The sequence below is a fragment of the Rhinatrema bivittatum genome, chromosome 1, assembly GCF_901001135.1.
Source record: "Rhinatrema bivittatum chromosome 1, aRhiBiv1.1, whole genome shotgun sequence".
Taxonomy (NCBI): Eukaryota; Metazoa; Chordata; class Amphibia; order Gymnophiona; family Rhinatrematidae; genus Rhinatrema; species Rhinatrema bivittatum.
In genome coordinates this window covers 128,368,169-128,383,911 of record NC_042615.1, presented here as the reverse complement: position 1 = coordinate 128,383,911, position 15,743 = coordinate 128,368,169, and the positions used below count along the sequence as shown (strand labels likewise).

Genomic DNA, 15,743 nt, shown 5'->3' with positions numbered 1-15,743 from the left:
TTAGGCATTCTCCTCCACTTTTCCCACCATATCTCCATCCATTCTCCTCCTTCCCCCACCTATTCTCTTTCCTTCGCATCCCACCTGTTATGCTCCTGCCCACTAGAAGCGTGTGCAGGTTCTTACCTCTCACAGCCACAGCCAGCCGGGCTGCTGACGCTGCTTCTTTCTCCCTGAATCAGCTGGGGCCGTTTCCACAGCTGCTGCCATGTGGTCTGCTCCTCGGCTGCTGTCTCTGCCTTTCCCCGACGTGCTGCTGCGATCCCGGGACCTTTAGCGAGCAGGCCATCTCTCCCAGTGCCTGCTTTAGCCCGGGTCCTTGCCCAGCAGGGAAGCCGTCCCTGCCGGTGCCTGCAGTCTCTCACAGTTCCCTGCAGCCAGCACTTCTCTCTGCCGGTGCCTACAGCTCTCTACTCTCCCTGCAGTCTTACCTCTCCTCCTGGGGCTGTCCTCACGGCATGGAGCCGTTCCTGCAGTCAGCCCTTCCCCCGCAGCCAGCCTTGCCTCTCTCTGCTTCTGTCCGTGCAGCTGGGAGCTGCTCCAGTGACCTGCCTTCACCCAGCTCCAGTCCAGGGCTGCTCCGCGGCTTCCTTGGGCCCTCCACGTGGCTGAGGACGCCACCAGCTTCCAGCTCTTCTCTCCAGCCTCCTAGGGCGCGAGCGCGCGCTTCTCTACTGCTCTTCAAGGGCCAGCCAGGTGTGGCCCCCCTGCTGACCCCTCCCTGGGCGTTGTCCACTTCAGCCCTACTAAAGGGCTCAGCTTTCACTGTGTCTTTGCCTTCGCAAGGAGTTGGTCACTCCTGAGATCCTTGTTCCAGGAGCTGCCTTGTATTCCAGCCTTCTGCAAGGTCCAGTGTTCCATGTTTCCTGTTGAAGCTTCTTGTCAAGTTCTTCCAGTCCTGATGTCTGCCTGCTGTTCCAGTCCTGATGTCTGCCTGCTGTTCCAGTCCCAAGGTCTGTCTCTTGATCCAGTCCTGATGTTCCTGATGTCCATGTTCCAGCCCAGAGGTGTGTCTCCTATTCCAGTATATGTGTTCCAGTCCTGATGTTCATGCTGTTCCAGATATCCTTGTTCCTGATCCTGATGCTTCTACCTGCCTTGAGCTGCCAGGAGTGCAGCGAATCCTGCTTTGGCTGCCGGTGTGCAGCAACCAGCTTCTTTCCTGTTACCTAGATGTCGGTGCCAGATCCTGTTCCTAATCCAGTCCATATGTTCTGCCCTTCGTCTCGTCTGGCTCCTGAGCCTTCTGGCCTGTTGGGCCCTGGAGTGGCCAACAGGTGGGATTCGTCCCTGTGCTCTGGAGCTTCCGTTCCTGCCAGCCGATGGCACTTCGGATGTCAGTATCCCAGCATCGGAGTTTGCTTCGCCTGGATCTCTCCTGCATTCTCCCGCTCTCAGCGTGGTCCGTGACCAGCCTTCCAGGGCTGAGTAGGGCGCGCATGGGACAGGGTGGTCCGCGACTCAGTCCCGCGGGTGGCCTGAGTAGGGCGCCCTGAGGGTCAGTGCCCATGTCTACCTTCAGCCCTCGTTCCTGCATCCACGTCTATGGATCCTGCACCTCGTTCCTGAGTCCACGTATTTGCCTGAGTCCACGTCTAAGGATCCTGCATCTATGCCTGAGTCCACGTCTATGGATCCTGCACCTCGTCCTGAGTCCACGTCTATGCCTGAGTCTACGTCGTTCCTGAGTCTCGTCTGAATCCATGTTCCAGTCTTTGCTGCCCTGGCCTCCATCCGGCCTGCCGCTTCGTGCCGTACCCTGCGGCAGGTCCGAAAGGGCTAGGAACGGTCGGAGGACTGTTCACAAGACCAACATTGCGTTGTTGGGTCTTCCGAAGCGTGCAGGTCCGGAGGAGGACCTGTCTTCCGTTGTTACTCCAGCCCTGCTCCCGTCCAGCCCATGCTCGGACATGCCACGCCTCCCACGGCACTTCTTCAGAGTCCTCTGGGGTCGAGCCGTGGCCCAAGGACACACATCACCCAGGAGTGGGATCACTCTCCTAGCGCTCCACAACACCACCTGCAGAAATTCTCCACCTTCTCATAAACATCTTCCCTTAACCTCACCCTATTACTTCCACATCTATTACTTTATTATTTCACAAACTTTACACAACAAAAATAGATCAAATTATTTTAATATGGAATACAGATATACCACTCAACTATGATTCATTTAAATTTTTCTTTGTATTGATCTATAAAACAAGTATAACAAGGGAAATACACAATTATGCCTTTACAAGTGAAGTCAGTGTACATAATATACAAATTCTGGAGTCACCTCAGCAACAGAAACTCTCCACTACCAGGCAGTTTATAAATAACACAAAACTCAACAAAAGTCACATTCTGAGCCTATATAGCATACTTGCCATTCCAAAACAGCATTAATGTACAGGACTCAAATAGCAAACCTACCTATGAAATGCAATATTGCAAATATTATACCAGACCCTAGAACATCAATACACCTCCTACTGAGAAGACAGAATAAATCAAACTACCACAGATCCCTACACAGAAACTAAACACTAGCAAAATATCCCAATTTTCTTACATGCAGAACACAAACCAAAATCTAGACTAAGTGACCACAAATAAGAAATAGAAACCTGAGAGGTCAGATTCTTCATGCAGTGCAACACTGGAGAATGAGAAACAGAGATACACTTCAGTTATATTGTGCAAAATACAAAGACGTCAGACAAAAATGTGCATTCCCAAAGCTGATATATTCCAGTCACTAAACATGACCTAAAATATGTTCCATTTCATCCTGCTACACCAGTCTATTCTCCTAGGACAAGCAGGTTGGTAGTCCTCACAGATGGGTGACATCATCAAAAGGAGCACGGCACGGAAAACCTTTGTCAACATTTCTAGAACTTTGACTGGCACACTGAATATGCCCAGTATGCCACTAACCGTGTGTCTAAGCAAGGTCCCCTTTCAGTCTATTATTTTCTGCAAAGTAGTTGCCTCGCAATTCTGGAGCTCTGCTCTTTAGTATTTTTCCTTCAAGTGTTCCCGGTCAATTTCAACTTTTTCTGTGCCAAGTCCCTCTTCTCTGGTCGGTGCACATACAGCGGCATGGTAGGTGTCTGTTTTTTCCCTTCTTTGAGGTCGATTCCCGTCATGTCGCTCCTCAGTGGCTGCCGGCCATCAACTGCTCGCCGACTGTTTTTCATGGTGTACAATTTTCGACAGTTCCCCTGTGCCCGCAGACCATGTCTGTCACTGATCCACATGAGATATGTATCCTCTTGCCTGGGGGTGTCACATGGCATCCGTGGATGCCATCTGTACAATCAGATTACCCCCAAAGGCCATCGTGCCTGGCTAGATAAGATGGAAAAGCTTTTTGGGCCCAAAAGGTCTGATCCATCTATTCCAACATTGGAGGCATCAACACCTAGAAGGGAGCCGTTAGATAAGCCCATTTGGTCCTGGGCTCTGTTGCAGGGCATGCTGCTAAGAGCGATGTACCTAGCCGGAACAGAAAATGAGTGGCTGACCGTCTGAGTCGAGCATTCCAGCCACACGATTCATTTCTGAATCCAGTAGTGCCAGTCCAGATCTTCTGTTGGTGGGGAACTCCAGACGTAGATCTCTTTGCCTCCCCCTACAATTTCAAAGTGAGCAAATTCTGCTCCCTTTCAGGAAGGATGGACTTCCAGCCTCGGACGCCTTTGCCCGACATTAGGGCACGGGTCTCCTGTATGCATATTCTCCTCTTCCGCTGGTTATGAGGACTCCCTTCAAGCACCAGCAGGACCAGGGAACCATGATTCTCGTGGCCCCTTATTGGCCTAGACAGGTCTGGTTCCCACTCCCTGACCTGTCAGTCAGAGGTCTCATCCATCTGGGGACCTCTCCCGATCTGATCACACAGGATTGGGGCAGGCAGCACCAACCAAACCTCCGAGCATTGACCTTGATGGCCTGGATGTTGAGCGCCTAGTCCTGTTGCCCCTGGACCTCTCTGACAATGTGTCTCAGGTGTTGGTAGCTTCCAGGAAGTCTTAATTACTGAAGTGGAGGAGGTTCTCTGTCTGGTGCGAGGATCATGGCTTGGATCCCTTCGCCTGTCCCACTCCGAGGTTGCTTGACTATATGTGGGAGGCTGGGTTAAAAACCAATTCGGTCAGAGTACACCTGAGTGCCATCAGCGCTTACCATCAGGGTGTGGGTAGTACACCCATCTCTGTGCAACCCATTGTGGGTCAGTTTCTTTGGGGTTTGCTTCAGCTGAAGCCTCCCCTTCAGCCTCCTGTTGTGTCCTGGGACCTCAACGAAGTTTTGGCATGGCTCATATGTGACCCTTTTGAGCCTTTGCGTTCCTGCAATCTTAAGTTCCTGACAGATTATCTTCCTGGTGGTATTCACTTCAGCGCGCAGGGTTAGTTTAGCTTCAGGCGTTGGTTACGTATCCACCCTACACGAAATTCTTTCATGATAGGGTGGTCCTATGTACACACCCTAAGCTCTTGCCTAAGGTGGTAACTGATTTTCATCTTAATCAGTCCATCATTTTGCCCACCTTTTTTCCAAAGCCTCATTCTCACCAGGGAGAATGGGCTCTGCACAGTCTGGACTGTAAGAGGGCTTTAGCTTTCTACCTCGAATGCACAGCAGGCCACAGGCAGTGCTTGAAGCTCTTTATATCCTTTGACAGGAAAAGGCTGGGCATTGCAGTGGGCAAGCAAACTCTGTCCAACAGGCTAGCGGATTGTATCTCTTACTATGAACAGGTGGGTCTTCAGCTTGGAGGCCACATAAAAGCCATGGCGGCATCAGTTGCCCACTTGCGAGTGATTCCCGTTGCCGATATCTGCAAGGCCGCAATGTAGTAGCTTCAGCCAATCTGCCCTTCGGAACCTCTTCCAGGCTTACACCCAACTCTCTCTACCTAGGGCTAATTGTTTAGGTTCAGGATGTCTCCCTGTGTTATCCACAGCACCGCAGTTGTTTTTATGCCCGCCGGCACATGGTTCGGTGCCTGTGGATCATGGTCGTTGTCAGGAGCAGCCTGTAGCTTGGTATTCATCCATCTGTGAGGACTACCATCCTGCTTGTCCTGGGAGAACATCTGTTACAGCTAAGCAACTTTGTTTAACCTAGGACAAGCAGGATGGTAGTCCTCACAGTTGGGTGACATCATCAAATGGAGCCCTGTCACGGAACACTTTTGTCAAAGTTTCTGGAACTTTGACTGGCACACTGAGCATGCCCAGCATGCCACTAACCTCATGGCCACACAGGGTCCTGTTATTGTTTGTAAGGTTTTGGGTGGACTCTTGGACACTGTGGCTGCTGACCACCCCCACGGGGGGAAGCCCCGTGAGGGGCCACAGGTCAGGCTCAGCTTAGGACACACAACACAGATAGATCTTTTATTAACAGTATTGAGGAGCCACCAGAGGTGGCAGTAGTGAGCAGAGATAAAGCCCGGCTGGGCTTGTAGTCCCTCAGGCTCTGGAACAGCGATCCAATAATGGCTGTGCTGTAGTGAAGAAAAACTGAGATAGTGAGTACAATGAAGTATATGCAGGGTTCTGGAATAGAGCCTCGTTGGTTGAGTACTCACTCAGAGGTTTCTCTTGGTAGGAATCACAGGAGCTGGAATAGAGGCAGGCCCTCGAGGAGCGAGTACCTGGTTCCAGGGAACAGCTCTGAGAGAAGTAGATAGTAACTCACTGTTGGTGTAGGCAGCGATATCTTCCAGACAGAAGTGAAGTCCAGGCAGCGAGTCTGGGAACATGGGCCTTCGAGGAGCAAGTACCGGTTCCAGACAGGGACCTGAAAGAGAAGAGAGAGGCCCCCGAGGAGCGGGTACCACAAATAGAGTAAATCCAATAATGGAGAGGCAGAGTAGCTAGGTATGGAGAGCGAATCCCATCCGTAAGGAGTTCCAGTACGAATACCTGTCCTTGCTAACTCGATTAGCTAGCAGTAGTGTATGCTTTTTGCATCCGGGATGCGTGACGTCATCACAGGGGGATGCCCCTGAGGCTCGCGCCAAAGAAAGTATTTGAAGCAGGGCTGCGCGGCGCGCTCGCCCTAAGGCAGATAGACAGCATGGTGGGGGGCAGCGCCCAAGCCGGACCGGGGACGCCGGAGAGGACGGCAGGCAGACGCCGCGGCAGCCAAACGTCCGTCAACCGCGGGAGGAGTCGCCAGAGAGGAAAGGAGGGCGGTGGAGACATCGGGCAGCGACAGTCGTAACAGGTCCCCCTTTGGTCTCCTTTTTTCCACGGAGTTGTTGCCTCGCGGTTTGTGGAGCTCTATGAGAACTTTTTTCCTCACAATTTCCTCACGGAACAATGCAAAGTTTTTCTTTAGGTTTTTCCCCATTCCGGGGTCCCCCATCACAAACTGATTCCTCCAGCGTCCGATAGATCTGTTTTCGCGCTTTTTGCAGTTGGTTCCCGAGTGTCTGCCACCGACCGCATTCCGCCCTTTTTGCAATGTCGACCTGTTTTTTTAGAAGTGCCCTGAGTTTCCGCGGACTATGTCCATAACGGCCCCACATGACGTTTGTGTCCTGTGTCTCGGGCCTTCCCACAACATCCATCGGTGTCCCAGCTGTGCTCGCCTGGATAAGATGGAGCACTTGTTTGGTTCCAAGCAATCTGCTCCATCAACTCCGGTACCGGATATGTCGAGTCGTGGGGGATCAATCTGACTCAGGACCCTCATCTTCGATGCCCCGCCAAGATGATCAGGGGGCGGGAGATCACCCTCACTGGCATTGGGACAGTCAAAGATTTCTGCATCATCTTCCTCAGTGCCAGAGAAGGTCCAGACCGAGCACCGTTGGAAGCATCGACACCGGCACCGACGGTCGTCACTGTCCGGTACCGACACCAGAGTAGCATTGGCCTCCGCCAAACCCTCTCCAAAGAGAGGAGGAGGCCCCATTCTCCTCCGGAACTGGGAGCGCAGGGCGTTCCTCAACTGGCTCCGAGCCTCCGCAGACCCCCGTAGACGCTCCGGTGACTTCCAGCCTGCCTCCTATTCCAGGGTCGGTCTTGTCCGCACCCTCGTTCAGAGAGGAGTTGGACCGTGTGGTTCAACAGGCAGTACTAAATGCCCTTTAGGGTCTCTAGATGTCACCTGCCCCCATACCAGCATTGGAACTAGCGCCCTCCATGTTGGCGCCTCTGCTGGAAAGGCTGGACATCCTGCTCGGTGTCTTACCGACGCAGCCTGTTCCGGCGGGCCCCCCAGTGCCCTGTCCATCACTGGTACCTCCCCCCATCTCAATCCCAATTCCGGGCTCCTTGGAGGAGGAAGATGCGGCTCCTCACCCATCTCCACAGATGGTACCACCGATGCCGGATCCAGTTCCCCGATGTCCATCGCAGGTCCCTGTGCCCTCAATGCCAGCGCCACCGCTGTCAGTTCCACCTCACCGACCATCAGTGCCCGCACCCCGTACTCTGGGTTTAAGACTCCCTCCTCGACCCAGACAGTTTGTTGGTGAGGAGGAAGCCCCTTATGACCCATGGGAAGATGCCTCCTCTGAGCATTCCTCAGACGCCTCCGAAGACCTTCTGTCGGAGCCTTCCCTGCCAAAAGAGAGACTGCACTCACCTCCGGAGGATCTATCCTTTGCGAGTTTTGTCCGGGCGATGGCGGAGACCATTCCCTTCCAACTTTTAACCAAAGAGGATGCCCACCACATGATGTTGGAGGTTCTCCAATTTGTGGACGCTCCTAAGGAGATGATGGCAGTCCTGGTACATGAGGTTCTCCTGGAACTCCTTCACCGGCTCTGGGAATACCTAGGTTCTGTGGCTCCGGTCAATAGAAAGAGAGATGCCACCTATTTAGTACAACAGGCCCTAGGCTTTCAGAAGAGCCAGTTGCCACACCAGTCGGTGGTAGTCGAATCAGCCCAGAAAAAGGCCAAGAGGACCCTCCCTCACTCCTCTGCCCCTCCAGGAAAGGACCATAGAGCCTTAGATGCTCTGGGTCAAAGGGTTTCTAGGAATCCATGCTTATTGCTCGCATAGCGGCATACCAGTTGTACATGAACCAGTACAACAGGAACCTCTGGAAACAGGTCCAGGAGTTCACTGAGACCCTACCACAACAATTTCAGGAGGGCCTAGAATCCATCCTCCAGAAAAGACTGGAAGCCGGAAAACACGAGGTGAGAGTGGCCTGTAACGTCTCTGAGACAACGTGAAGGGTCTCAGCAGTAGGCATTAGTGCCAGACGCTGGGTCTGGCTAAAAGCCTCCGACTTTCGCCCGGAGGTTCAAGAAAAACTGGCCGACCTCCCCTGTCAGGAGAAAACCTGTTTGGGGACAATATCCAGGACGCAGTGGCCCAACTTAAGGATCACCTTGAGGCCCTAAGTCAGTTGTCTTCTACCACCTCTGATCCCTCTTCGGTGACTCATAGAGGGCCTCATAGGGATACCAGAAAGCAGTTTTACAGGCAACTGAGATACTACCCTCCGGCCTCCCATGCTCGTACAGCTCGGTCCTCCCAAAGAGGCCACCCTCGCCAACAAAGAGCACCTAAGACTCAGCCAGCCCCCAGCCTAGCCCTGCAGCTGGCTTTTGACTGGCATACAGAGAGAAAAAAACCTATCCCCTTTGCCCGCACCATCCGACTCACCTGTGGGGGGGTCATCTCTGCCTATTCGTGAACAACTGGTTTCCAATTACCACTGACCGATGGATATTGTCCATCGTAGCAGAAGGTCATCTTGATTCAGACGGACAACCAAGTAGCCATGTGGTACATGAACAAACAGGGGAGGCACAGGCTCTTATCTCCTCAATCAAGAGGCGGCGCATATTTGGGCCTGGGCCCTGGCACTTCCATGCTCCTGCGGGACATCTACCAGGCAGGAACCGAGAAAGTGGTAGCAGACTGCCTCAGATGGACATTCCACCCCCACGAGTGGTCCCTGAATCCCTATATAGCAGACAGGATCTTCCGCCAGTGGGGGTCAGCCGGACGTGGATCTCTTTGCATCCTCACAGAATCACAAGGAGGACCAGCCATGGATGCCTTTGCCCACTCCTGGAGTGTGGGTCTCCTGTATGCATACCCTCCGATTCCACTATTAGACAAGACTCTCGTGAAGCTACAACAGGACCGAGACTCCATGATCCTCATAGCCCCGCATTGGCCGCGTCAGGTCTGGTTTCCGATACTCCGCAACCTGTCTGTCCAGGAGCCAATTCGCCTGGGCACCTCGCCCGATCTCATCACTCAGGATCTGGGCAGGCTACACCACCCGAACCTCTGGTCGTTGTCCCTAATGGTCTGGATATTGAAAGGCTAGTACTACAGTCCCTCAACCTTTCGGATAATGTCTCACAAGTCCTGGTAGCTTCGCGGAAGCCTTCCACGCGGAAGTCTTACCAAGCAAAGTGGAAAAGATTCTCGTCCTGGTGCACGGATGAGGTACTGGACCCTTTCACTTGCCCCACTTCTAGGCTTTTGGACTACCTCTGGCACCTTTCACAGTCTGGTCTTCAGACTACCTCAATCCGGATACATCTGAGTGCCATCAGCGCCTACCATCAGGCAGTGGGCGACACTTCAGTCTTGGTGCAGTCCTTAGTGGGGCGCTTCATGAGAGGCTTACTTCAACTGAAGCCTCCACTATGTCCTCCTGTTGTGGCCTGGGACCTCAACATTGTGCTGGCGTGGCTCATGCAGCCTTCATTTGAGCCCCTGCGCTTCTGCAAGTTCAAACACCTCACCTTGAAGGTCATTTTCCTAGTAGTGATTACTTCTGTTCACAGAGTCAGTGAGCTGCAGGTCTTAGTGACTTATGTGCCTTACATGAGATTCTTCAATGACAGGGTGATACTGCGCACTCACCCTGAGTTCCTTCCTAAGGTATTGGCTGACTTTCACCTGAATCAGTCCATCATGTTGCCCACCTTTTTCCCAAGACCACACTCTCATCCAGGTGAGCGGTCTCTGCATACCTTGGACTGCAAGCGTGCTCTCGCCTTTTATTTAGAGCACATCGCAGCCCACAGGCAGTCCACCCAACTCTTTGTCTCATTTGACAACAGTAGACTTGGAGTTGGGGTGGGCAAGCAGACCCTGTCTAATTGGCTGGCGGACTATATTGCTTTCTGCTACCAGCAAGCAGGCCTTCCGCTCGAGGGCTGAGTAAAAGCACACTCAGTGAGGGCCATGGCAGTGTCAGTAGCACACTTCTGGGAAGACCCTATTGCTGAAATCTGCAAGGCCGCAACATGGAGTTCCCTCCACACCTTCGCTGCCCATAACTGTCTGGATAAGGACGGTCGACAGGAAAGCATCTTTTGCCTGTCTGCCTCAGTAATCTGTTTCCGATGTGAGAACGCAACTCTCCCTACCTAGGGCCCAGTATGAGGTTCAGGCTGCCCCACTGTTGCCAGCAGCACCCCTGTTATACTTGTTGCACATTATTGGGTGTCTTTTGGCCCACTGTGTTCCGGGAGCAGCCTGCAGCTTGCTGTTCACCATCGGTGAGGACTACTATCCTGTTTGTGCTGGGAGAAAGCAGATTTACTTACCTGTAACAGTTGTTCTCCCAGGACAACAGGATGTTAGTCCTCACGAAACCTGCCTGCCACCTTGCAGAGGTGGATTCGCCTATGTTTTGTTGTTTTATTTTTCGCTCATATTTTTCTGCTATGAAACAAGACTGAAGGGGGACCCCGTGTGGCCACGGGGTTAATGGCATGCTGGGCATGCTCAGTGTGCCAGTCAAAGTTCTACAAACTTTGACAAAAGTGTTCTTGACAGGGCTCCATCTGATGATGTCACCCATCTGTGAGGACTAACATCCTGCTGTCCTGGGAGAACACCTGTTACATGTAAGCAACTCTGCTTTCTCCAAGGACTGCAGGATGTTTGTCCTCAGGAAACCTGCCCGCCACACACAGAGTTGGGTTCTCCTGCGTTTTATTTTATTTTTCGCTCGTGAATTCTATGTTACGAGACTGAAAGAGAACCCTGCGTGAACATGCGGTTAGTGGCATGCTGGGCATGCTCAGTGTGCCAGCCAAAGTTCTAGAAACTTTGACAAAAGTTTTCCATGCTAGGCTCCATCTGATGATGCATCCTTCTGTGAGGACTAACATCCTGCTGTCCTGGGGGAACAACTGTTTTAGGTAAGCAACGTTGCTTTCCAATCAGTCAGGTTATGTCCCTCTACTATTAGATGGAAGCATAGTACACTTTCTGCAGTGACATGTTGGTGGAGCACAGTGAGAACCCAATATACTATGTCTCCAGCAGATGGTAGGACTTGCTGCTGGTGCAGCAAGATTTTTGTAAGGAGGATCTGGCACTGTTTCAAGCTTGGCTGATGGTTTGTCAGTAGAGTGTGCCTACTAACGGATTCCCAGTCCCAGAGGGAAATTGGTTGAGCCCAAGAGAGATCACTCAAAAAAAAAAAATTTAGGAGGAGTTCCTGCAGTTCTTTTTCTGTGGGTAGTTAAGAGACTCCTGATCTCCTCTCCCCACCCCTCCGCTGCCTCACCTATTCAGCTTTCTGTGGCTGAAGTTTTACAAAAAGAAGGAAAGGCTGCTTGTACAGCAGTGCTGTGGGATTATGAACTCCAGGAGACCTGCAGCTTGCAGGCAAGTAGCATCAGTTGCAGATCCCCACGCCCCCACTGGACCAGCAGGTAATTTTAAAACATTTTTGGGGGGGTCGGGAGGGTGGGGGAAGCTAAGGGGTCGATTTTTAAAGGGTCGATGGGTTTTTTTTTATCGGGCCATCGGCGCCATTTTTATTAGTGGCATCAAAATGGCGCCGATGGCCCGAGAGCGGGAGATCGGTCCCGGGGCATCCACTGGACCACCAGGTACTCGTAAAAGGTTTTGGGGGGGTTCGGGAGGGTGGGGGAAGGTAAGGGTTTAGTTTTAAAGGGTCGGGGTGGGTTTAGGGGTTGTTTTGGTGTGCCAGTTTTCCCGCCCTCCCCCCAAATCCCCAATTTACGATTTTTCACAATAAATCGGGGGAATTGCTATTGTATCGCGCACTCTAACGACTTTTGACGATTTAAAAAATATCGGATGATTTTTTAAATCGTCAAAAAACGATTCACATCCCTAGTTGTGAGAGAGGGAAATTGTGAAAGAAGGGATAAAAGGGTGAGAGGATTGGCCCTGGGCGAGGGGATAGAGAGATCTTGTGTAAGAGAGGGAACTAAGAATGAGGGTGATGAGAAAGAGAGAGAGGACGAGGACATTTGTCTCTGAACTGGGTATGATTTAGGTTAGTTACAACTCTGGGATTGGTGCAGAATTCCCTCTGCTCCTTCTTTTCCATAATTTGGACCTTCCCTCCCCTATTTTCCTTCCTTTTATCTTATTCTCCTTGATCCAGCTTCCTCCCTTTCCCTCCCCCCAACTATCTATCCCTCTCTCTCTCCAGTCCTTTTTTTCTTCCCCTTCCCCATCCCCTCCTCAATCCTTCTTCCTTCTCCTCCCTTCATTTCCAAGATTCCTAATCCCTCTTCCCCATCATCATGATTCTCTCGCCCTCCCCTGCCTATCTCCTCCCCTAATATTGATAATACATTGAAATTGTCGGCTCAGTGTGCTGTGGCAATCAAAAAAGCAAACAGAATGTTAGTCATTATTAGGAAGGAAATGGCAAATAAAACGATGGATATCATAATACCTCTGTTTCACTCCATGGTGAGATCACACCTTGAATACTGTGTGCAATTCTGGTCATCACATCTAAAAAAAAAGATATAGCTGCACTAGAGAAAGTGCAGAGAAGGGCGACCAAAATGATAAGGGGCATGGAACAGCTGCCCTATGAGGAAAGGATAAAGAAGTTAGGGCTGTTCAGTTTGGAGAAGAGATGACTGAGGGGGATATGATAGAGGTCTACAAAATCATGAAAGGACTTGAACATGATAATGTAAATTAGTTATTTACTTTCTCAGATAATTGATGGACTAGGGGGCACTCCATGAAGTTAGCAAATAGCTCATTTAAAACAAATCGAAGAAAATTCTTTTTCACTCAGCACATAGTTAAGCTCTGGAATTTATTACCAGAGGATGTGGTTAAGGCAGTTAATGTAACTGGGTTTTAAAAAGGTTTGGATACGTTCCTAGAGGAAAAATCCATAAACTACTATTAATTAATAAACAATAGTAGCTTGAGATTTATTTAATGTTTGGGTACTTGCCAGGTACTTGTGACTTGGATTGGCCACTGTTGGAAACAAGATACTGGGCTTGATGGGCCGTTGGTCTGACCCAGTATGGCATATCATATGTTCTTATGTAACACAGATTCCTTAAAGTATTTTATTTTTATAATGGAATATACAATTTTACATTATTTAATATGAAAACAATGCAAGTTTACCAAAGAATTGCTGCAGAATTTAAATTACTTTGCCTCATTTTTTCAAACACTTTGTTATGCTCAGGCTTGTGAACCCTTGGGCTGATGGGAGGATGGTATACCTTGGTGGAAGATCCATAGGCTCTCCCGTCGGGAGGCGAGGCAGGAACAGAAGATGTGACCAGCGGACCCTCGGCACTGTAGGCAGGAGCAACTGAAGGTGGACCAAGATTTGTGACATCGAGGAATGGAGGTGTGTCTTCGCCGCTGGAGGTCCACGGTCCCCCCAGGAGGAGCCCGTAGGGATCCGGACTGCTGGGACATAGGTGGACCTTTGAGAGGTTGAGGAACAGACGTACGGTGCAAGGGCTGACTGGAGCTTCACCCCTGGAAGCCCGCGGTCCCCCCGGGAGGAGCCCGTAGGGACCCAGGCCGCTTGGACTTAGGTGGCCCTTGGAGACGATGGTCAGAAGAGGTCCAGGGTCAAGTGCCAGAGGATCATCGCTTACCGGTCCAAGGTCACACACCGAGGGATCACCACTTGCCAGTCCGAAGTCACACACCAGAGAATCACTGCTTGCCGATCCGAAGTCAGTACCAGGAACCACCACTAGCCGATCCGAAGTCAGTACCAGGAACCACCGCTAGCCGATCCGAAATCAATACCAGGAATCAAGACAGAACTGGAACAAGGAGTCAAGACGCTGGAACTCACCGAAGCAAGCAGACTCAAACAACACTCACAGGAGACGTTGCCAAGTCAAGGAATGGTCAGAGGAAGTCTCCTTTTATACTTCCTCTGGCCCTGTGGATAGGAAACAGCTGAGGGTAATTAAAGGGACGAGGTCCCTTTAAATCTGGTGAAGGGGCGCGGCCTCGCGCCTAAGATGGCGGCGGCCATCTTGGATCCGGGCCGCAGAGGAGAGCAGCAGGCGACCACAAGGGAGGAGCAGGACGGCTCCGGAGCCGGCGGTTCGCCCCGAGGCCCGCGCCAGCGCGCGGGGGCGCCGGGCTCGGACGCAGAGTCGTCCGACCTGATGCTGCTGCCGGCCCGGTCCGGAAACAAGGTAGGGGGCCGTGCTCGCGGACGGCCGCGGGCGCGGAACACAACACTCTTGCTGCAGAATCTATCTGTAAACTGCAGCAGAAACGCGGGGTTGTGATTAGACATGCTGGTTACTTTCTAATAGGAAAATCAAAATAATACATATAATAAGCCAGAACACAACTGTAATGATAAAAACAGGAATGCAATTATAAATAGAATGTTTGCTTTCATCACTTTTTAAACATTGTAGGTAAATACAACATAATGATTCACAGGGTTCTCCAAATTAAATCTGCTTTCAAAATCTAAGCTGAAGCATCATAATTGACAGTGTTTAAGCATTATGAAAGATGCCTGCAGATTAAACTACATATTATTTCACCTTGTGCTTGCTTTCTTTTGATGTGTTGTTTACCTAGATGAGTTCAAGCGTGCTGTATATGTAGCTACTGGCCTGAAGCTATCACCACATTTGGTGAATACAGTCTTCAAGATCTTTGATGTTGACAAAGATGATCAGTTGAGTTACAAAGAATTTGTTGGCATTATGAAAGACCGGCTACAGAGAGGTTTTAGGGTAAGAATATTCATTTTATACTATACCTTGTGTTGTAAGAATAAATAAGAGAACTGGATATAACTTGTAAATTATGGGACATTTATTTATTTATATTAGTAAGTAGACATCCATCAACTACTCATCTTAGAGGGGTATAGTATTGTTGCTGGCTGCACTTAATAATGCCTGCTCTATGTATTATCATTTACCCTCCAAAAAACACTTTCAAACTAATCCCCAAAAAAGTGTAAATGTGCAATACATTAGTTAAAACAAAAAGTACATCACTGTAATTCAGTATGCTTTTCATAGTGCTATTAATCTTTATGGAGAAAACACAACATGAAGATTCCTATGTATCTTAGTGCAGATCAAGCATCAAACATCTACACCTGGAGGATACCAGGCTGGCATAAATGTCTATTAGTAATGACATCTCTCTAAAATCAGCAGCTGATAGGTTAACACTACATTAGTTATTCAGTTGTATACCTACATTCATGTATTGTAATTTCTAACTCAGCATATCAAACTAGGACCTATAAAATAATCTTCTGAAAGATGCAAAAAGATTTATTGCAGTCAGTGTTTAAACATAATATCCCATAAAATCATTATTATTAATTACATTATCATAAGGTCTGCTCTCCCCACCAGATACACCATATAGCACATACCTCATACCCACACATTCACCATTTACCAGCTTATCTTTTAGTTAGATATATACCACACGCTATCATTCATAACTGCTTACATGCAACAATACTTATAGATACAAAATTTCTAA

General features: G+C 50.2%; 1 protein-coding gene across 1 annotated transcript in view; it reads left to right on the top strand.

The window, feature by feature from the left end:
- Nucleotides 1-15,743, top strand: part of MICU3 (mitochondrial calcium uptake family member 3) — a 378,395-nt gene that overhangs the window by 305,661 nt on the left and 56,991 nt on the right. The window contains exon 14 of the mRNA XM_029587156.1: nt 14,814-14,971. Within this exon, the coding sequence (XP_029443016.1) occupies nt 14,814-14,971 (158 nt within the window). The remainder of the gene's footprint in view (nt 1-14,813; nt 14,972-15,743) is intronic.